This window comes from Salvelinus alpinus, chromosome 24 (genome assembly GCF_045679555.1).
Source record: "Salvelinus alpinus chromosome 24, SLU_Salpinus.1, whole genome shotgun sequence".
Classification (NCBI taxonomy): Eukaryota; Metazoa; Chordata; class Actinopteri; order Salmoniformes; family Salmonidae; genus Salvelinus; species Salvelinus alpinus.
Window position 1 is genome coordinate 17,550,795 of NC_092109.1, and position 21,938 is coordinate 17,572,732.

The 21,938-nt window shown below is 45.3% G+C and overlaps 1 protein-coding gene across 1 annotated transcript; it reads right to left on the reverse strand.

Annotated features, from left to right (window-relative positions):
* Positions 1–14,421: 14,421 nt before the first annotated feature.
* On the reverse strand, positions 14,422–20,153 carry nefma (neurofilament medium chain a). The gene is made up of 3 exons (XM_071363790.1): positions 18,976–20,153; positions 17,776–17,900; positions 14,422–16,840 (listed from the first exon to the last, which is right to left on the reverse strand). The coding sequence occupies exons 1-3, from the start codon at positions 20,005–20,007 to the stop codon at positions 15,220–15,222; spliced, it is 2,778 nt and encodes a 925-aa protein (XP_071219891.1). The 5' UTR covers positions 20,008–20,153; the 3' UTR covers positions 14,422–15,219.
* Positions 20,154–21,938: the final 1,785 nt, after the last annotated feature.

The window sequence follows — 21,938 nt, forward strand, 5'->3', positions numbered from 1 at the left end:
AAATACTTTCTGAAGGCACTGTGTATCAGTCATAAAACTTTTTCTAAACTACTCAGCATGGTCTCATAGACTAGACATAACATAATAAAAGTAAATCCTGGATACTGAAATTAGCATGATATCTTCTTATGGCTTGGGGGCAGTATTTCGACGTCTGGATGAGAAGCATGCCCAAAGTAAACTGCCTATTACTCAGGCCCAGAAGCGAGGATATGCATATAATTGGTAGATTTGGATAGTAAACACTCTAACGTTTCCAAAACTGTTAAAGTAATGTCTCTGAGTATAACAGAACTGATATGGCAGGCGAAAACCTGAGTAAAATCCAGGAAGTGGGATTTCTTTGATGTGGGTATTTTCAATTGAATGCCTATAGAGTATCTAATGGGTTAGGACCCAGATTGCAGTTCCTATGGCTTCCACTAGATGTCAACAGTCTTTAGACATTGTTTCAGGCGTGTTTTCTGAAAAATGAAGAAGAATGAGACCCTTCTGTCAGTGGACTGTAGAATCATGCAGTGCTGGTTTGCGCGCGTGACCGAGTGCGCGCCCTTCGTTGTTTTCCTTTCTATTGAATAAGCTATTGTCCGGTTGAGATATTATCGATTATTTAGACAATTGACAACCTGATGATTAGTTATTAACATCGTTTGACATGTTTCGAAGAACTTTACCAGTACTATTAGGATGTATTCGTCTGCATGTTTTGACAGCCTTTGAGCCGGTGGATTACTGAACAAAATGCACCAACAAAACAGAGTTTTTGGGATATAAAGAGGGACTTTATCGAACAAAACTAACATTTATTGTGTAGCTGGGACTCTTGTGACTGCAACCATATGAAGATCTTCAAAGGTAAGTGATTAATTTTATCGCTATTTCTGACTTTTGTAATTCCTTTACTTGGTTGTAAAATGTTTGTATGCTTTTGTAAGCGGGGCGCTGTCCTCAGATAATCGCATGGTATTCTTTCGCCGTAAAGCCTTTTTGAAATCTGACAAAGCGGCTGGATTAACAAGAAGTTCATCTTCAAGCCGATGTGTAACACTTGTATTTTCAATGAATGTTTATTATGACTATTTCTGTGTTTTGAATTTGGCGCTCTGCAATTTCAACGGATGTTGTCAAGGTGGGTCGCTAGCGGAACGCCTGCGCCAGAAAGGATATACTACTTTTGGTAAGGTTACATATGACATAAGGTTACTTAACTTCTCTAGGGTAGGTGAGACGCTAACGTTCCACGAGGCCAACATCCGGTGAAACTGCAGAGAGCTAACATTTTAAATACACCATTCGTTGTATTAAACATTCTTGTAAATACATGTATCTTACATCATTTAAAAGATGAACGTCTTGTTAATCCAGCCGCTGTGTCAGATGTCAAAAAGGTTTACTGCAAAAGCAAATATGTGATTTTCTGAGGACGGCGCCCCACACACACAAGTATTACTAGCATTTTCCAACCAAGCATTAGCGTCACGAAAGTCAGAAATAACAATAAAATAAATCGCTTACCATTGAAGATCTTCCTCTGGTGGCAATTCCAAGTGTCCTAACTACACAGTGAATGTTCGTTTTGTTTGATAAAATCCATTTTTATAGCCTAACACGAAACATTTGTAAACCGGCTGCGTCGTGATTTCTGTCTCATTCAACTTTGGACGAAGCGTTCGTGGTAATTACACACACTAAACAAACGTTTATCCAGTCATGGTTGGTTTTATTGCAATCCTCTGGTTGTTACTAACACAACCATACATGATAGTTCTTTTCCCGGGACGTATTGACCGAAGCAAACCGATTTGAAGACACCAATCAATTACCTCATTACGCACCAATGGTAGGACCGGTCTATCGTTGATTGACTGTATTTTGGCCCAATGACCACTGATCATCTTGAAATCTAGCTTGGAAGATAGCCAATGAGCTGAGGTAAACTGCAATATGTAATGTTTATACTTTCAAAGACCAGCCTTTGTCGCCATTGCAAATCCTACTTGACGGAGCCACGAGTGTTACGCATAGCAGTACATATTCAATAGCATTTTCAACAAGTTTATATATTTAAATTATGGCGAATAAATCAGGAAAATCTAAAACAAAGTCTAGGTATACAGATTTAACCCAAATTATAGAGGAAATTGATAGAGACAGCGAGACAGAGTTTCTTCAGGAAGATGAATCTTTTAGTGAAGCTAGTTTTGACTCCCAGGCGGAATACATGTTTCTGCATGGCAAGGATGCCATGCTGGATTGGTAAATTCTAATGCTAATGTCATTGTTTGAAATTAATATGAAATATTATTCATTTGAGAATTTTTGGGGGGATTTTCTTATTTTATTTGCAATGTATAAAATTTTTATCTGTAATGAAATGTGTAAAGTACACATTGGCAATACTGTGTGTGTGTTATATATTTTTTACATTTATTTTACATAAACATGGAATGGAACAGCACTTCACCATAGTGATTATGTTCACTGTACTCTATATATACTGCTCAATAAAATAAAGGGAACACTAAAATAACACATCCTAGATCTGAATGAATGAAATATTCTTATTAAATACTTTTTTCTTTACATAGTTGAATGTGCTGACAACAAAATCACACAAAAATGATCAATGGAAATCACATTTTTCAACCCATGGAGGTCTGGATTTGGAGTCACACTCAAAATTAAAGTGGAAAACCACACTACAGGCTGATCCAACTTTGATTAAAACATGTCAAAATGAGGCTCAGTAGTGTGTGTGGCCTCCACGTGCCTGTATGACCTCCCTACAACGCCTGGGCATGCTCCTGATGAGGTGGCGGATGGTCTCCTGAGGGATCTCCTCCCAGACCTGGACTAAAGCATCCGCCAACTCCTGGACAGTCTGTGGTGCAACGTGGCGTTGGTGGATGGAGTGAGACATGATGTCCCAGATGTGCTCAATTGGATTCAGGTCTGGGGAACGGGCGGGCCAGTCCATAGCATCAATGCCTTCCTCTTGCAGGAACTGCTGACACACTCCAGCCACATGAGGTCTAGCATTGTCTTGCATTAGGAGGAACCCAGGGCCAACCGCACCAGCATATGGTCTCACAGGGGGTCTGAGGATCTCATTTCGGTACCTAATGGCAGTCAGGCTACCTCTGGCAAGCACATGGAGGGCTGTGCGGCCCCCCAAAGAAATGCCACCCCACACCATGACTGACCCACCGCCAAACCGGTCATGCTGGAGGATGTTGCAGGCAGCAGAACGTTCTCCACGGCGTCTCCAGACTCTGTCACGTCTGTCACATGTGCTCAGTGTGAACCTGCTTTCATCTGTGAAGAGCACAGGGTGCCAGTGGCGAATTTGCCAATCTTGGTGTTCTCTGGCAAATGCCAAACGTCCTGCACGGTGTTGGGCTGTAAGCACAACCCCCACCTGTGGACGTCGGGCCCTCATACCACCCTCATGGAGTCTGTTTCTGACCGTTTGAGCAGACACATGCACATTTGTGGCCTGCTGGAGGTCATTTTGCAGGGCTCTGGCAGTGCTCCTCCTGCTCCTCCTTGCACAAAGGCGGAGGTAGCGGTCCTGCTGCTGGGTTGTTGCCCTCCTACGGCCTCCTCCACGTCTCCTGATGTACTGGCCTGTCTCCTGGTAGCGCCTCCATGCTCTGGACACTACGCTGACAGACACAGCAAACCTTCTTGCCACAGCTCGCATTGATGTGCCATCCTGGATGAGCTGCACTGCCTGAGCCACTTGTGTGGGTTGTAGACTCCGTCTCATGCTACCACTAGAGTGAAAGCACCGCCAGCATTCAAAAGTGACTAAAACATCAGCCAGGAAGCATAGGAACTGAGAAGTGGTCTGTGGTCACCACCTGCAGAACCACTCCTTTATTGGGGGTGTCTTGCTAATTGCCTATAATTTCAACCTGTTGTCTATTCCATTTGCACAACAGCATGTGAAATTTATTGTCAATCAGTGTTGCTTCCTAAGTGGACAGTTTGATTTCACAGAAGTGTGATTGACTTGGAGTTACATTGTGTTGTTTAAGTGTTCCCTTTATTTTTTTGAGCAGTGTATATCTGTTTATTTTACGTGTTGATACAGGGCTCATACGTGAAAGTATTGTTACTGATTTTTTAAATCTTTCACAGTGCCAGTGATTATGATTATGAGCCGCCAATGTCTAGGTGTCCATCTCCCTCTGAAGCTGGTTCATCCAGCCAGACCCCCGCTGTCTCCGGCTCCACTCCTACCCGGCCATCTAGAGTTGTGAAGTCAGTGACAAAGAAGAGGAGGTGGGGAAGAGAGAAACCTGCAGACAGAGGGCCAGAGGGTCGTTGGCACTCTGTGTTAGAAGACGATGTGGAACCAAATCCACCAGTTTTTAGACCCAAAAGGCAGCCAGGACCTCAACTAGACATGACTGCAAAGTACAGCCCCCTTCAACTTTTTCAACTGTTTTTCACCTCGTCAGTTGTTGATTCCCTGGTGGCGAACACCAATAAGTATGGGGCAAAGAAGCAGGCAGGTAAGAAAGAGCATGGAAGACCATTTCCATGTCAGACCTTTTCTGTTACTTTTCAATGGTCATTTACATGGAGCTGGTGAAGTTGAAAACTCTAAGGGACTACTGGAAAACATCAGCTCTCTATCAACTGCCTTTCCCCATGACTGTCATGTCTTCTAAAAGGTTTCTGACTATCTCACGGGCGCTTCACATCAGTGACCCAGAAGTTGATGGGGAGAATGACAAGAAGAGAGGCACACCAAGGTTTGATAGGCTCTGTAAAATAAAACCTCTCTACCCCAGCATCGTTGATGCCTGCAAGACTTATTTTCAGCCCGCCCAGAACCTGTCCATCGATGAGAGAATGGTAGCCTCAAAGGCCAGAATCAGCCTCAAACAATACATGCGTAACAAACCAACCAAATGGGGTTACAAGCTGTTTGTTTTGGCTGATTCTGTGTGTGCCTACACTTGCAATTTTTTTGTTTATGAGGGAAAAAACTGTTTTGCTACCGGTAATGGACTGAGTTATGATTCCGTTATGGAGTTATTGGATTTTCAACTGCTGGGGAAGGGCTACAAACTTTTTGTGGACAACTTCTACACAAGCCCTACCCTGTTTGCAGACCTGAGGAAGCTGGATGTGTGGGCTTGTGGCACCATTCGGACCAACAGGGTGGGATTTCCAAAGACCAAGGTGAACGACATGCCTAAGCGAGCTGAGCGGGGTACCATGCGATGGATCCGTGAAGATGGCCTGCTGTTTGTGAAGTGGATGGATACCAGAGAGGTGGTCATGTGCTCCAGTATCCACAAGTCCTTCAGTGGAGATCATGTCATCAGACGTGTAAAGGATGGTTCCGGGTCATGGACCACAAAATTGTCCCCATTCCTGCAGCCATCAAGGACTACAACAAGAGCATGGGAGGTGTGGACCTGTCAGATGCGCTGATAGGATACTACAATGTTCTTCACAAGACCATGAAATGGTACAAAACATTTTTCTATCATTTCATTGACATTGCTGTGGTGAATTCCTTCATCCTCCAGAAGGAAATGGCCAAGAGCTGTGGACAGCCCCCCATCTCACAACTAGCCTTCAGGGAGCTGCTCATCCAGGAGCTTGCTAGCTACAGCAAGTCCACTGCAGCACCTTCTGCTCCAACCAGTGCTGTTCACCTGCCCAGATTCATCTCTGCAGGCATGAATGTGCCTCAGGGCAAAAAGGGCACAGTAGGTGTCACGATCGTCGTTACGTGAAAGAGAGGAGGACCAAGGCGCAGCGTGAAATGAACACATATTTAATCAACGAAGATGAAGAACACTTACAAACTAAACAAAACAACAAACCGACAAACGTGAAGCTATAATAATGACAAGTGCAGACACAGGCAACTTACACATAGACATAGACAATCACCCACAAACTACCTAATGACTATGGTTGCCTAAATATGGCTCCCAATCAGAGACAACGATAGACAGCTGTCTCTAATTGAGAACCAATCTAGGCAACCATAGACATACATACACCTAGACTAAACATTGCCCCATAAACATACAAAAAACCCTAGACAATGCAAAACACATACATCCCCCATGTCACACCCTGACCTAACTAAAATAATAAAGAAAACAAAGATAACTAAAATAAAACCTCTCTACCCCAGCATCGTTGATGCCTGCAAGACTTATTTTCAGCCCGCCCAGAACCTGTCCATCGATGAGAGAATGGTAGCCTCAAAGGCCAGAATCAGCCTCAAACAATACATGCGTAACAAACCAACCAAATGGGGTTACAAGCTGTTTGTTTTGGCTGATTCTGTGTGTGCCTACACTTGCAATTTTTTTGTTTATGAGGGAAAAAACTGTTTTGCTACCGGTAATGGACTGAGTTATGATTCCGTTATGGAGTTATTGGATTTTCAACTGCTGGGGAAGGGCTACAAACTTTTTGTGGACAACTTCTACACAAGCCCTACCCTGTTTGCAGACCTGAGGAAGCTGGATGTGTGGGCTTGTGGCACCATTCGGACCAACAGGGTGGGATTTCCAAAGACCAAGGTGAACGACATGCCTAAGCGAGCTGAGCGGGGTACCATGCGATGGATCCGTGAAGATGGCCTGCTGTTTGTGAAGTGGATGGATACCAGAGAGGTGGTCATGTGCTCCAGTATCCACAAGTCCTTCAGTGGAGATCATGTCATCAGACGTGTAAAGGATGGTTCCGGGTCATGGACCACAAAATTGTCCCCATTCCTGCAGCCATCAAGGACTACAACAAGAGCATGGGAGGTGTGGACCTGTCAGATGCGCTGATAGGATACTACAATGTTCTTCACAAGACCATGAAATGGTACAAAACATTTTTCTATCATTTCATTGACATTGCTGTGGTGAATTCCTTCATCCTCCAGAAGGAAATGGCCAAGAGCTGTGGACAGCCCCCCATCTCACAACTAGCCTTCAGGGAGCTGCTCATCCAGGAGCTTGCTAGCTACAGCAAGTCCACTGCAGCACCTTCTGCTCCAACCAGTGCTGTTCACCTGCCCAGATTCATCTCTGCAGGCATGAATGTGCCTCAGGGCAAAAAGGGCACAGTAGGTGTCACGATCGTCGTTACGTGAAAGAGAGGAGGACCAAGGCGCAGCGTGAAATGAACACATATTTAATCAACGAAGATGAAGAACACTTACAAACTAAACAAAACAACAAACCGACAAACGTGAAGCTATAATAATGACAAGTGCAGACACAGGCAACTTACACATAGACATAGACAATCACCCACAAACTACCTAATGACTATGGTTGCCTAAATATGGCTCCCAATCAGAGACAACGATAGACAGCTGTCTCTAATTGAGAACCAATCTAGGCAACCATAGACATACATACACCTAGACTAAACATTGCCCCATAAACATACAAAAAACCCTAGACAATGCAAAACACATACATCCCCCATGTCACACCCTGACCTAACTAAAATAATAAAGAAAACAAAGATAACTAAGGCCAGGGCGTGACAGTACCCCCCCCCCCCCCAAAGGTGCGGACTCTGGCCGCAAAACCTGACATAGAAGGGGAGGGTCCGGGTGGGCCTTCTTACGGCGGCGGCTCGGGTGCGGGACGTGGCCCCCACTCCACCATAGTCAATACCCGCTTTGGTGGCGCCTCTGGAGCGAGGACCCTTACAGCGAGTCCCGGACTGAAGAACATCCTAGAGGGCGCCACTGGACGGAGGGGCAGCTCCGGACTGAGGGGTAGCTCCGGACTGAGGGGCAGCTCCGGACTGAGGGGCAGCTCCGGACTGAGGGGCAGCTCCGGACTGAGGGGCAGCTCCGGACTGGGGGCAGCTCCGGACTGAGGGGCAGCTCCGGACTGAGGGGACTGAGGGGACTGAGGGGCAGCTCCGGACTGGAGGGCAGCTCATGACTGGAGGGCAGCTCATGACTGGAGGGCACCTCATGACTGGAGGGCAGCTCATGACTGGAGGGCAGCTCATGACTGGAGGGCAGCTCATGACTGGAGGGCAACTCATGACTGGAAGGCAGCTCATGACTGTCGGGCAGCTCTGGCAGCTCCTGGCTGACTGACGACTCTGGCAGGTCCTGGCTGACTGACGACGCTGGCAGGTCCTGGCTGACTGACGACTCTGGCAGGTCCTGGCTGACTGACGACTCTGGCAGGTCCTGGCTGATTGACGACTCTGGCAGGTCCTGGCTGACTGGCGGCTCTGGCAGGTCCTGACTGGCGGGCGGCACTGGCAGCTCCTGACTGGCGGGCGGCTCTGGTGGCTCCTGACTGACGGACGCCTCTAGTGGCTCCTGACTGACGTACGGCTCTAGTGGCTCAGGACAGACGGGCGGCTTTGACGGCTCAGGACAGACGGGTGGCTCAGATGGCGCTGGGCAGACGGGCAGCGCAGGCGGTGCTGGGCAGACGGACAGCTCAGATGGCGCTTGGCAGACGGGCAGCGCAGGCGGCGGTGGGCAGACGGGTAGCTCAGATGGCGCTGGGCAGGCGGACAGCGCAGACGGCGCTGGGCAGACGGCAGACTCTGGCCGGCTGAGGCGCACAGTAGGCCTGGTGCGTGGTGCCGGAACTGGTGGTACCGGGCTGGGGACACGCATCTCAGGACTAGTGCGGGGAGGCCGAACAGGGCGTACTGGACTGCCGAGGCGCACAGGAAGCTTGGTGCGTGGTGTTGGCACTGGTGGTACTGGGCCGAGGACACGCACCTCAGGGCGAGTGCGGGGTAGAGGAACAGGGCGTACTGGACTGCCCAGGCGCACTATAGGCCTGGTACGTGGTGCCGGAACTGGTGGTACCGGGCTGGGGACACGCACCTCAAGGCTAGTGCGGGGAGCAGGAACAGGGCGCACAGGGCTCTGGAGACGCACAGGAGGCTTGGTGCGTGGTGCCGGAACTGGTGGTACCGGGCTGGGGACACGCACCTCAAGGCTAGTGCGGGGAAGAGGAACAGGGCGTATTGGACTGTCGAGGTGCACTATAGGCCTGGTGCGTGGTACCGGAACCGGAGGACTGGTACGAGGGGCTTCCACAGGAGAGCTAGTACGTGGGGCTGCTACAGGAGGTGCAGGACTAGGGAGGCGCACAGGAGGCCTGGTTCGTGGGACTGGCACTGTCATTCCCAGACGGTTAGCACGCACCTCAGGACGAGTATGGAGAGATGACTCAGGTAACATCACATCCCGCACACGCTCTGTTGGGTGGATGTTGTGCCTCAAGCACCAACACAGCAGCTCCCTCATTTCACTCTCCTCCAAACTCCCCATTAAATCCTTTACAGTCTCTGTATCATTCCCATTGCTCACCTCCAATATCAGCCCAACTGGCTCTGGTTCCTTCTTCGGCTCCTCACAGTAAGCACGGGAAGTTGACGCAGGTCTCCTATCTGAACTCGCCACACTCCCCATGTTCCCCTCCCCAAGAAACTTTTGGCGTTTCCTCGAGGGCTTCCTACCGCGCCGTCGTGCTCCTTTCTCCAACTCCATTATCCTGTAACCCTCCTCGCACTGCTCTAGCGAATCCCCGGCGGGCTCCGGCACTTTCTCTGGATCGATCGCCCACCTGTCTATCTCTTCCCAGGTTGTTCTCCACTCATCCTTTTCCCGGGTCCATTCCTCCACAAAGCGCTGTTCCCTCCTTTCATGCTGCTTGGTCCAATTTTGGTGGGTAATTCTGTCACAATCGTCGTTACGTGAAAGAGAGGAGGACCAAGGCGCAGCGTGAAATGAACACATATTTAATCAACGAAGATGAAGAACACTTACACTAACTAAACAAAACAACAAACCGACGAACGTGAAGCTATAATAATGACAAGTGCAGACACAGGCAACTTACACATAGACATAGACAATCACCCACAAACTACCTAATGATTATGGTTGCCTAAATATGGCTCCCAATCAGAGACAACGATAGACAGCTGTCTCTAATTGAGAACCAATCTAGGCAACCATAGACATACATACACCTAGACTTAACATTGCCCCATAAACATACAAAAACCCTAGACAATACAAAACACATACCTCCCCCATGTCACACCCTGACCTAACTAAAATAATAAAAAAACAAAGATAACTAAGGCCAGGGCGTGACAGTAGGGAGACGTCGTTGTGCGCTTTGTCACAGGAAATGCCCCATCACCTGCACCACCTATTCAGTAACCCTCTGCTTTACAGCAGAAAGAGACTGCTATGGGGCATGGCATGAGCAGCACAATATTGTGTAGAGGACTGATGGTCTTCACAATATTGTAAATAGAAAATGTGTAAATAGTTACCCTTGTTATTTGTTTGTTTATTATTATTATTTTTTTATTTAAAAAAAATCATTTATATATATATATTTTTTTGGGGGTGTTAGAATAGCATTTATGTATTTTGTATATAGTTTTTTCCTTCAAAATGTATCACTGTACCAATTTGGCCACTTGTGTACATTTGGGTACATTTGTGTGGGACACCTGGGTGACTTCATGCTCAATATCATGTAGCTCGCTCATTTTTGAAGTTATCTGTCTAAAACTTTGCTCAGCTATTGTTGCCATCTTATGTTCTTCATTCAATTCATCCACAGCATCCTATCTGTATGTTTGGCTGTTCTTGGCCATTTGAAAGATGATGCAGCAACAATAAAAAACAAAAAACGTATGTTTATTTCCTTGTATTTTCTTCTACCAGATCTATTGTGTTATATTCTCCTACCATCAATTCACATTTCCACAAAATTCAGAGTGTTTCCTTTCAAATGATACCAAGAATATGCATATACTTGATTCTGGGCCTTAGCTACAGGCAGTTAGATTAGGGTATGTCTTTAGGCGGAAATTGAGAAGAAGGGGGGGGTACCCCAAAGAAGTTATTAAGGCATAAATAAAATGAGGCAGGTTGGTCGGGGTGGCTGCGCATATAACACGATCGTCTAGCAACCGCTTGGTCGGGGTGGGTGGGCATATAAAATGAGGGAAATATATTTACTTTTACAATGTTACGTCTGCCCCTGGGTCCAGTTTGACGTACTAGGGCAGAGGCTTTACTTGTATTGGAATTAAAACGTGACATGTTTTATAACCCACTGCTTTTTTGCCTGCTTTAGTTTGTTTTTATTCATGCTATTTGGCAAAGTCCACTGATGAAATGGGTTGAAATCGCACTGAGTGAGCATAGAGCATCGTCCCCGCAGTGTCGTCCCCGACCAGCAGTGTCGGCAGGTGCAGTAGGGTTCAGCCCGGATCAGGTGAGGACAAGCAACGTGAGGACAAGCAACGGAGAAAAAAGATCATATAGTCAATTTACAGTCGTAGCCTACAGGCAGACCTCTCTAGGTTTTTCTTCTTTTGATATATGTTGTAATCTTATTTTTTTATTTTACTTCATGAGATTACAGCCGGATGCGCTCACATCGGACAATTTAACTTAAATTGAGCTGCTTTCGTGTGTCCCTTTTACAGCACGCAGCAAAGGGAAAGTGTGCAGACACATGCCACAGTCCTAGCTAGGCTACTAAAATGTTGCAGTCTGGCTTTGGTTTTTAAAGCTTGACAACGAATAACCAAAAAACAAAATCTGCAAGAAAACACCATGCAAAAGAGAAACATGTAGGCATATTTCAGCAACATTTTGAGCAGTAACCCAGGCTGGCTACTCAACTACAATATAATGTTGCATTCTACCGCACCGGTGATCCATGCAGCGCAAAAAAATTTAAAACATGTTTTAAGTTTAAATGTTAAAACAAACCTATAGCTACGTTTTTGTTATTTGTTATTAAATACTTTCTGATTAGGGTCGCAGCATATTATGCACATCTGCAAGCATAGCAGCTAAGGCTGGACAAATATTATTTATAAGAGATAAAATAGCATACCAAATAGCATGTTTTAATATGTTAGAATGCTATATACAGCATTCTCTGTATATAAGTGGACATTATAAAGAGCCATATTTTTTCTAATAAACAATGGCCAGTTTGGGTTGCAGTTGCACGTTTTTTTGTGAAAACAAATAGGTCATGTCTGGCCCGCAAATTCGTTGTTTTTTAAATAGGTCCCTTGCACTGATTGAGTTTGACACCCCTGGGCTAGCTTATCTACATAGCAAGCTAAAAACACAGTGCCTAACGCTAGATAGCTAGCTGCTGGGAGGATGTCATGTCATTGGAGGAGTGGGTGAGTGACCAACAACCCCCCGTTTTTGCAGCTAGAGATGCAGGTGTTATTTTGTTAGCTGGCAAGAAATGTGATTCGCTTTGCTAGCTAGCTATCTATGCTGAATTTGAACGATTGTTATCCACATTTAGCATATCTCTTAGTTGTCAGTCAAATGTATTTGGCATTGATCAAATGGGTGGGCAGGCAGACAAGTTCCCATTCAGTTGTCAAAACGTGGGTTGGGACAAGCATGCATTGGCAGGCAAGATGCAGAAGGACAAGCAAGCTACTATTCCCCATTGTTTCACTGCAATGCTGATGAACAACTAGCTTCAAAAGCTTGAGAGGGTTTATCCAATGTACCCTTGCTAGAGTTTAGCTTATCTTGCTCTGGCTAGCATTAGTTGTTGATCTTGTTGTTGTTGATGTGCATAACTGATGGAGAGATACCTTTTTATGGTTGTTTGATCAATAGGACTGTGAAGTTCCCAAATGTAAGAGGACCCCTGTGGTATGTACATATTTGCAGAAATCCATTCAGGTGTATTTTGTGGCTTTTGGCCAATGCGTTGTAATGCTCTAAAGTCGCACTGTTGCTTCTGCCTGTAAACACACAGTCCATTCCAAAGTGAATGATGGCAGGCCTGTGTGGCAAATGGCTTATTTGATTGGCTATTAGCTCTGATTGGCTATGGCATACCGGTCTGCATAGACACCAGTCCTGGACAAGACAGATGTTTTTATTAGGTTTTATTTGCTGCAGTGTCTATTAATTGTCCAAACAGAATTTTCACAAATGCCTTACTATACGTCAATCCCAAACATTCTACAAATGTATGAAAATTTGAAAATGACCATAACTAAGTGCTCGCTTGTCAGAAAATAAAAACAAGGTGTCATATTCTTACTGGAGGTGTATATGAACATATTTTAATACGATGTCATGTTACTAAAACACTGTCAGTTCCACTTTAAGTGCCGTTGAACAGGGTATGGTAGTAGGTGCCAGGCACACTGGTTTGTATCAAGAACTGCAATGTTGCTGGGTTTTTCACGCTCAACAGTTTACTGTGTGTATCACGAATGGTCCACCACCCAAAGGACATCCAGCCAACCTGACACAACAGTGGGAAGCATTGGAGTCAACATGGGCCAGCATCCCTGTGGAACGCTTTCGACACCTTGTAGAGTCCCTGGCCCGACGAATTGGAAGTTCTTAATGTTTTCTACACTCAGTGTATGTGGATAGGATTTCAAAGAAACTTCTTCAGGGATTTTTCCAGTGTGGCTTGTGCCTGAGACCGTTGCTGTCCACCTTTCTGTGGTGCTGAACTTCCAAACGAGTCACTGTCTGTTTCAATGTTGCTGAATCTCCAAATTACCTATCACTCCATTGTTTAAGTTGTAGTGTAAAATACTTAAAATAGGTTTAGTTTCAAATCCTGTTTAACATTGTAGGTAATGTTGTTCTCGAATAATATAGCTAATGGCTGAAAGACTACTATGTCATATACCATACATTTCTCAGTCTAAATCTTTCATATTAGTCTCTCATGTCCACTGTTCTTTTATTTTCTTAATTAATCTATCTTAATTGTATATTTGTCTAGAAATGTATGTGTATATATATATATTTTTTTTTAAATCTTTCTCACTTTTTATTATTTTATTTATGTACAGTATGTAAAGCACTTTGAAGTGCAATTTTCTCTGTTAAGAAATGTGCTTTGCAAATAAAGTTTGATTTGATTTGATAAATCAACTCTAATCAAGTGCTATTTGCATGTGATGGCATAGGATTGCATTGTTCATATTATTGTTGGTGGCCTATTCTTAGATGGCATGCACATATTACCTACCGATTGTGACTGCGAATATCTGTAGAGGACAGCCTGTGGATGTTTATGCGGTTTTGTATAAATTCTAGGCTGCAAAAGATAATGAAGGATGCAATCTCATCCCCATGAAAGCAGATGAGGAAGTTGAATATTGTGTGCATATTGTGGTGAGAAACCTACTGTAAATTCAAAAGGGAACGTACAGAACAGGAAAATTGCATAAAGCAGGGGTGTCAATCTCATTCCACGGAGGGCCGAGTGACGTAGACAAGCAGGTGAGGGGAGTTCCTTAGTGACCTTAATTCATCAATCAAGTACAAGGGTGGAGCGAAAACCCGCAGACACTCAGCCGTCCGTGGAATGAGTTTGGCGTGTCATAAAGGAACAAGAGACCATATTTTGTATTTCAGTACGACATTTATTGAGCAAATGCTGCTGGGAAATCATTCATGATGAGTAAAGACATGGGATTGCAAACTGTAGCACCTCATGTATGTTCGGTATTTAAATTCAAGTCCATCCTATGCATACAATAATGTATGTGTGCGCATTTACAGATTTATTTTCAATTGCACTCGTAAACATAATAGACACTGATACAAAGCATGTTTAAGGCTAGGAGTTTCTTCAAGGTTATTTATGCGTTAATTGCTTTGGGTACTGTATGTTCATGATCATGAGTTCATTGCACCATCGTCATTCTCTTTCTTCACTGTATTGTATTGTAGTTGATTGTATTTTTTTGGCTCAATTGGTATCGTCACATAATAAGTAAGCTTACTTCTGAAGTGGACCCTCCCACCTGGGCCCCCCAAAAAACTTCATTTGAATGAAGATACATTTCTATCACTCTCCCATCCATCCATCCATACATACATGTTAGAGAGGGGACTCCCTCCCTGAGCTAGCATGCAGACGCCCCCACCCGTGAGCCCTCCTGTGAACTGCAGATAGAAAGAGAATTAATAATCTGTCCCATTCCCAAATTTTCCTGACCACATCTGCAGAAAAGCTCATTTATAGCTTCACTCAACATGCATTTTAGAAATTTTAGCTTTGTCACATCATATGGCTTCTCTCTTTGCTTTTCTGTATGTTTGAGAGTGGTTATCTTTATTACATCGCTCTAGCTGTATGATTGCTTGTCGTCGTGTCCTCCTCCCTGACCCTCCTGGGTGGATTGGTTGGAGCGCAGTCACTCGGTTTCGGTCACCACCTTGACGGACTTGGAAGAGTGTTTCTCCATCGTCTTGCTGGACACCATCTTCTCCTGAATCATATCCTCAGACTCTTTCACAGTCTCGGTGACAGTGACTGATTTAATGACATGCTTGGCTCCGTCCTCTCCAGTGGTGATGGTCTCCACCGTTTTGGTGATGACCACCTTCTGGCTGGGGTCATCTTTCTGGTTGGGGTCATCTTTCTGGTTGGGGTCATCTTTGGTGGGGCTCTCGTCCACTCCATTTGAGATCACATCTGTCTCCTCTTTCTTCCCATCGTCTTTTTTGTCCTCTGGGGCACCCTTCTCCACTTCTCCGCTCAAAGCTGCATCTTTCTTTTCTACCTTCTCTTCCTCTGAATCACCCTTTTTGTCTACTTTCTCTTCTGCAGCCTTGGGGGCCTCTGACTTGGGGGCTTCTGGTTTGGGAGCCTCATCCTTAGGAGACTCTGCTTTAGGGGATCCTAATTTGGGGGATTCAGATTTGGGGGACCCTGCAGGTTTGGGAGATTCAGATTTGGGGGAACCAGCAAGTTTGGGGGATTCAGATTTGGGGGATCCAGCAGGTTTGGGGGATTCAGATTTGGGGGATCCAGCAAGTTTGGGGGTTTCAGATTTGGGGGAGCCGGGTTTTGGGGATTCAGATTTAGGGGAACCAGCTTTGGGGGATTCATGTTTGGGGGATCCAGCTTTTGGTGACTCAGACTTAGGGGACCCAGCCTTAGGGGATTCAGCTTTCAGGGAGTCTGGCTTGGAGACTTTTGGGGCCTCAGATTTCTGGACCTCAGCTTTTGGGGCCTCACTCTTGGGGGCATCTGTTTTTGGAGACTCTGTCTTGGCTACATCTGCCTCATCTGTTTTGTCATCTTTCTCATCCTTTCCTTTCTTATCTTTCTCATCCTTATCATCTCCATCTTTGGATCCTTTGTCACTACCTGCAACTTCCTCTTTATCACCACCCTCCTCTTCTCCCTCTCCCTCTGCTGTCTCTTCTTCTCCTCCGCTTCCTTCCTTCTCTCCAGCCTTCTCTTTGTCAGGAGAGACCATTGATTCTGGGGCTGTCTCCTCTCCCTCTTCCTTTCCTTCTCCCTCATCACCACCTTCTGCATCATCTCCCTTCTCACCCTCATCCTTTCCTTCTTTCTCACCCTCTTCTTCTTTTTCTCCCTCCTCGGCACCCTCTCCTCCATCTTCTTCTTCATCACCACCGTTTTTGTCCTCCTCTTCCTCCTCAGCAGGGGCGCTGGAGCTCACTTGGGCTTCAGTGGAGGCTACAACCTCTTCTGAGTCACCCTCTCCCTCTTCTCCATGTTCCACTGCTTCTTCTCCTTCCTCTTCTCCCTTATCCTCTCCTTCCTCTTCTCTGTCATCTGTGGCCTCTGCCTCCAATGCGGCAGACAGCTCCTGGGCAATCTCTTCCAGGTCCACGTCCATTTCAGACTTCTCATCCTCCACCCTGGTCTCCTCAATGATCTCCTCTACAAACTTGTGCTGGACCTTCAGTTTGGGAGGCCCAGACTTGGACTTCTTAGAGGAGGTGACAGCTTGGCGGTAAGGGAAAGTGCTAAAGTGGGTCTCCTCACCTTCTAGGAGTTTCCTGCAAGAACAATAGAAAATTAGATATAGTATAGTGTAGGCCTAATATAAAAGTTAGGGTTGATATATACTGAAAAAATATATAAATGCAACATGCAACAATTTCAAAGATTTTACAGTTCATATAAGGAAATCAGTCAATTGAAATAAATAAATTATGCCCTAATCTATGGATTTCACTTGATTGGGCAGTGGTGCAGCCATTGGTGGGTCTGGGAGGGCAAAGGCCCACCCGCTTGGCAGCTGGGCCCACCCACAAAAGGGCTTTATTACAGACAGAAATACTCCTCAGCACCACCGAACCACCCCACCACCCCTCAGACGATCACGTAGGTGAAGAAATTGGATGTCCTGGGCTGGCGTGGTTACACGTGGTCTGCGGTTGTAAGGCCGTTTCGACGTACTGCCAAATTCTCTAAAGCGACGTTGGAGGCAGCTTATGATAGAGAAATAAACATTAAATTATCTGGCATCAGCTCTGGTGGACATTCCTGCAGTCATCATGCCATTTGCATGCTCCCTCAAACCTTGAGACATCGGTGGCATTGTGTTTTGTGATAAAACTGCACCTTTTAAAGTGGCCTTTTATTGTCACCAGCACAAGGTGCACCTATTTAATGATCATGCTGTTTAATCAGCTTCTTGATATGCCACACCTGTCAGGTGGATGGATTATGTTGGCAAAGGAGAAATGCTCACTAACGGATGTAAACAAATGTATCTACAACATTTTTGAGAAATAAGCTTTTTGTTCATGTGGAACATTTCTGGGATTTTTTGTTTCAGCTCATGAAACATGGGACCAACACTTTAAATGTTGCCTTTATATTTATATATATATATTTTACACATGATGAAATACAATCTTTTCGTTCCTTAATAATGAGTACAATTTTTGTTTCTTCGTGTTTAAAAAATATATCCGCCACACTGTACCTGTATGCAGCAATCTCGATGTCAAGAGCCATCTTGACATTGAGCAGGTCCTGGTACTCGCGCAGATGACGCGCCATCTCCCACTTCGTGCCCTTGAGCTCATTATCCAGCTGGTGGATGGTCTCCTGCAGAAAACAAGACCAAGAGAGACATGAGCTGGTTAGGAGCTGTTATTACCTAGGCCTATGTGGAACTCTGAAAAAATACTTGGTTATCTATTTTTTGGTGCAGGGAGGATATGTCTCCAAAAGGACAGAACCCTTTGGAAGTAATATGTAAACTGTAAAAAAAATAAAATAAAATACAATTTCGTATTTTGTTCCTAGTAATTAGGCTATATCACAAGCACATTGAAACGTGTGTAAATTTACAACACATTAAAGCGCTTTGAGATTTCATTACAATATCGTTGCAATAACAATTGAAAGTGTGAAGTCACCCTGTCTCCTTGTAAAAGGGCAAATCAATTGATATGTTGGAGACCGTTCTGCGCAAAAGGTTAGGCTATTATTGTTCTGTGAAATAATTTATTCTGACGCAGTGTACACTGTTTCAAGGGCAGCCTCTTCACACTTGTTCAATAGTCCTCCTCGAAATCTGTGTGGGGTGAGGCAAGGACACAGCCAATGAACGCATCGACCCGCGTCTCTGACTCGGCAAAAAAACAAAACGTTTGCTGCATTATGTCTCCCCTTAATTAAGAACCCTACAATGTCTCCTGACTTTCACCAATTGTCGCAGCGTATAAGTAGCCTAATGCTTCAACAAGGATGGGCGATGTAAAAGCCGTGCCCATAAGATGTCAGCATTGTGCCATTTATCGTAAAGCAAATGCGCAGACACCACCATTGCGCAGAGCTTGTATACCTAGATAAAACACATCTATCTATATTAACACAATAAAACAAATATAATATGTATATGTTTCTTTCTCAAAGTAGGGAACTCTGCTTATAGGTAGACCTAAATTAAGAATAAAAACCTCATAGGAATCGTGATAATATCCTCGCACGACTCTGGCACAATTTGATAGCCTATATGATAAACGAAACACATCTGATAATATTATTTAGCCAACTCTCTTCACTACGTTGCTTCTCTAATTACACAAAGAATACAACTTTATAGAACACTTCACCATTAAGCCTGTGGCTGGGGGTTTCTGTATGAAAACAACGCCAACAGTGGGTCTCATCATACCTGCAGGCTGGACAGGTCGTTGTTGTGTCGGTCCTCGATGTCATTCAGCTGCCTTTCCAGTGACTCCCTGGTTCCCCGGACGGATTCTAATTCCACGGTCTTGGACTGGAGCTGGCGGCGGTAGTCCGCAATCTCATCACGGGCGGACTTGATTGCATCTTTGTTTTGTTCCGCAGCATCAGTGAGCTTGGAATAGCGGCACATGAACCAGTCCTCCACCTGCTGCAGGTTCTGGTTGGAGTGGCCCTCGAGCTGGGTGCGGATCTCCCGGAGCGCCTCGGTGATGTCCGTCTTCTGGAAGTCTTTCCTCTCCATGGTCACCTGCGACGCCTGCACCTGGGCAAACAGCTCGCTCACCTCTTCCTCGTGGTTGTTACGGATAAAGGCAATCTCATCCTGCAGTGACTGGACTTTCTTCTCCAACTCCGACTTCACTAACTCAGTGTCGTTCATATCTTTTTTGAGCGCCCGGATGATGCCTTCCGTCTCATCCCTGATGCGAGCTTCCTCATCGAAGCGGTCCCTAATTCTCTGGATGTCCTCCTCGATGTGGTCTGTGTCGAGCTGGATCTGCGCCTTATCGTGGTGGATCTGCTCCAGCATGGAGCGCAGCTCCTGGAGCTCCTGGTCGTATAAATCCCCTAGCTGGGACTGCGACACCTGCTTCTGCCGCAGCGCCTGGATCTCCTCCTCGATCTGGCTGTTCTGCTGCTCCAGGTAGTGCACCTTGTCGATGTAACCGGCGAAGCGGTCGTTGAGCCCCTGGAGCTGCTCTTTCTCATTGGAACGCTTGTAGTCTCCGTTAGTTTGACTGAAATCAACGCTGTCGGCGGAGCTGAGGAGTGTGGAGCTGTACGCTCTGGCTACCGGCATATTGACGCTCCTCTTGTAGGGCTTGTTAGGGCTTGACCGGGACCAGGACTGAGAGCGGAACCCGCTGGAGGGGGTGCCGGAGGAGCGGCCGTAGCTTGTCCTACTATCCATGCTTCTCCTGAATGGACTCCCTACCGTGTCCACAGGGTGGTAACTCATCCGGCCAGACAAGGAGGTGCGTGTGCAAATGGCTGGGAAGGTGTGCGAGGTGGAGTAGTGGGGTGGGTGTGTGTGTGTGCAGGTGCGGGGTGGATGGCGCTCACAGCATTCTTAGCCTCACCGGCTGTCCTTTATATACGAAAGGCGCAATCGTTAAAAAGGCAAGTAGGAACTGTTTTTACTGGCTCATTGATCTAAGGGGGGAGGGCCATGTCTCAACCAACCCCTCAGACTTTTCAAGAAATACCACGTGGGAGTGTGAGGGTTCGTGGGTGGCGGGTTGAAAGGCAGAGGAATAATCACACAGGGGGAAAAAGGAAAGGGGCGATTATCATTAGGATGTTTCCAGAACTGGAATCATTCATTCGAAACCATGCAGATGCTGAGTCATTCATTAGGATAGCCTATGTGTTCAGGTATTTATCAGTTGTCGCTTGTCACCGAGTGAATATATAACTTTCTCGCAATATTGAACATTAGTGAGAAAGGAAATGATCGATACATCCCTGCATTTGCTCATTCAAACAACCAATGTGCAGCATTTCTATGCATGGAGATGTGACTTATGGAGGAGTTCTATGTCCCATGTTAATTCTTATGTTCCCTATTGTTACTCAGCAAAAACTGTTACACCAATGCAATTCAGAACGAGACCAATATCAGCACCTTGGAAAGAGCCAGTCCGCCAGACGCTAGCCATTCGTTTAGCGCTAGCAGCACCATGGGCAGCGACTTAAAGCAGCAAAACACAATTCCCGTCTTTATAAGACGTTTGAAAGTGTTCAAACATTTTCTTTCAAATCGAAAGTATTATAGAATGGTCGATCCTTAAATGTATTTAATGAGTATTTCATCTTTGCCAACGAACATGTATAAAGCCGACCTAATTTGTTAGTATTGATGTTATGTGTTTGTGCTAAATCTTCAATATAGGTGATCGATTACTTCTTGACATCAAATCTCCCGATGCTAGAGGGATTATACCATCAGTGACATACCGATGACGTATAAACTGAGACCACCATAAGGGCATAAGGGTTCAATCAACAAGGCTATGCAGGCTATGCATGCATGAATCATCTGTGAGCACTTGCTAGTTTCAGGAAATTATGAAGCGTGAAGTTCATCTTGGACAAATTTGCTCTCTTGTGCTCTTTTTGAGACATTTCTAATCAAATCATTTCTGTAGTGATGAAAATGCATCCAGACTGTAGACTGTAAAAATGGAAAGTCTCAAAACACCGTGATTGTGTAATGAAACCATGAAAAGTAATGCGCCTTAACTGAGATCTGGTGTTTGGAGAGTGTTTGACTGTAAACCTAATGTAAGTGTTTTAATAGACGGCATGTGTTTTCAAACAGAAATCAAGTACTCTGAAACACTCACAGTGGTTCTTCAACCTGAATATTGGTGTTTTTAAGAGAGTGTTGTGAAAACACTTTTTGGGGTTTCAGAGCATCAAAACACAAAACTGTTTCTCATACAATCAATGGTTTAGAAATGCAAATGGTTTATAGCCTAAATACTTGATTGATGATAAGGGCCTATAGATAATATTGTTTTGTGGAATTCCATTTTTATTTGTTCAATGCTTTATTTAGACAGATTAGAAACAGGGGGGGGCAGTAAAATGGTACATTTCGTTGGCATTTTACCAGCTCAACCAAGTAGCCACACTGTAAGAAATGATTCTGGGGTGAATGTAAATTGACCAAAAAAACCACATACACTTAATAAAAAGGAATTCAAGTCTTGCGGAGCCCGTGGCTAGTGGTAACACGTCCGGCTTAGACATGTCATCCCTCTCCCCACCGAAGACCGGGGTTAAATTCCCTGCTCCAACCCTTCCATCTGTTTCTCCCACCTATTTGTATCCCCGCTGTCATTTCAGAACTGTCTCAATAAAGTGTCAAAATAAACCCTAAATATA

Coding starts and splice junctions, on each gene's coding strand:
- nefma (XM_071363790.1), bottom strand. CDS start 20,007: ATGAGTTACCACCCTGTGGACACGGTAGGGAGTCCATTCAGGAGAAGC. Junction 17,901..18,975: donor ACGACCTGTCCAGCCTGCAG/GTATGATGAGAC, acceptor TGTTTTCTGCAG/GAGACCATCCACCAGCTGGA. Junction 16,841..17,775: donor ATCGAGATTGCTGCATACAG/GTACAGTGTGGC, acceptor TTGTTCTTGCAG/GAAACTCCTAGAAGGTGAGG.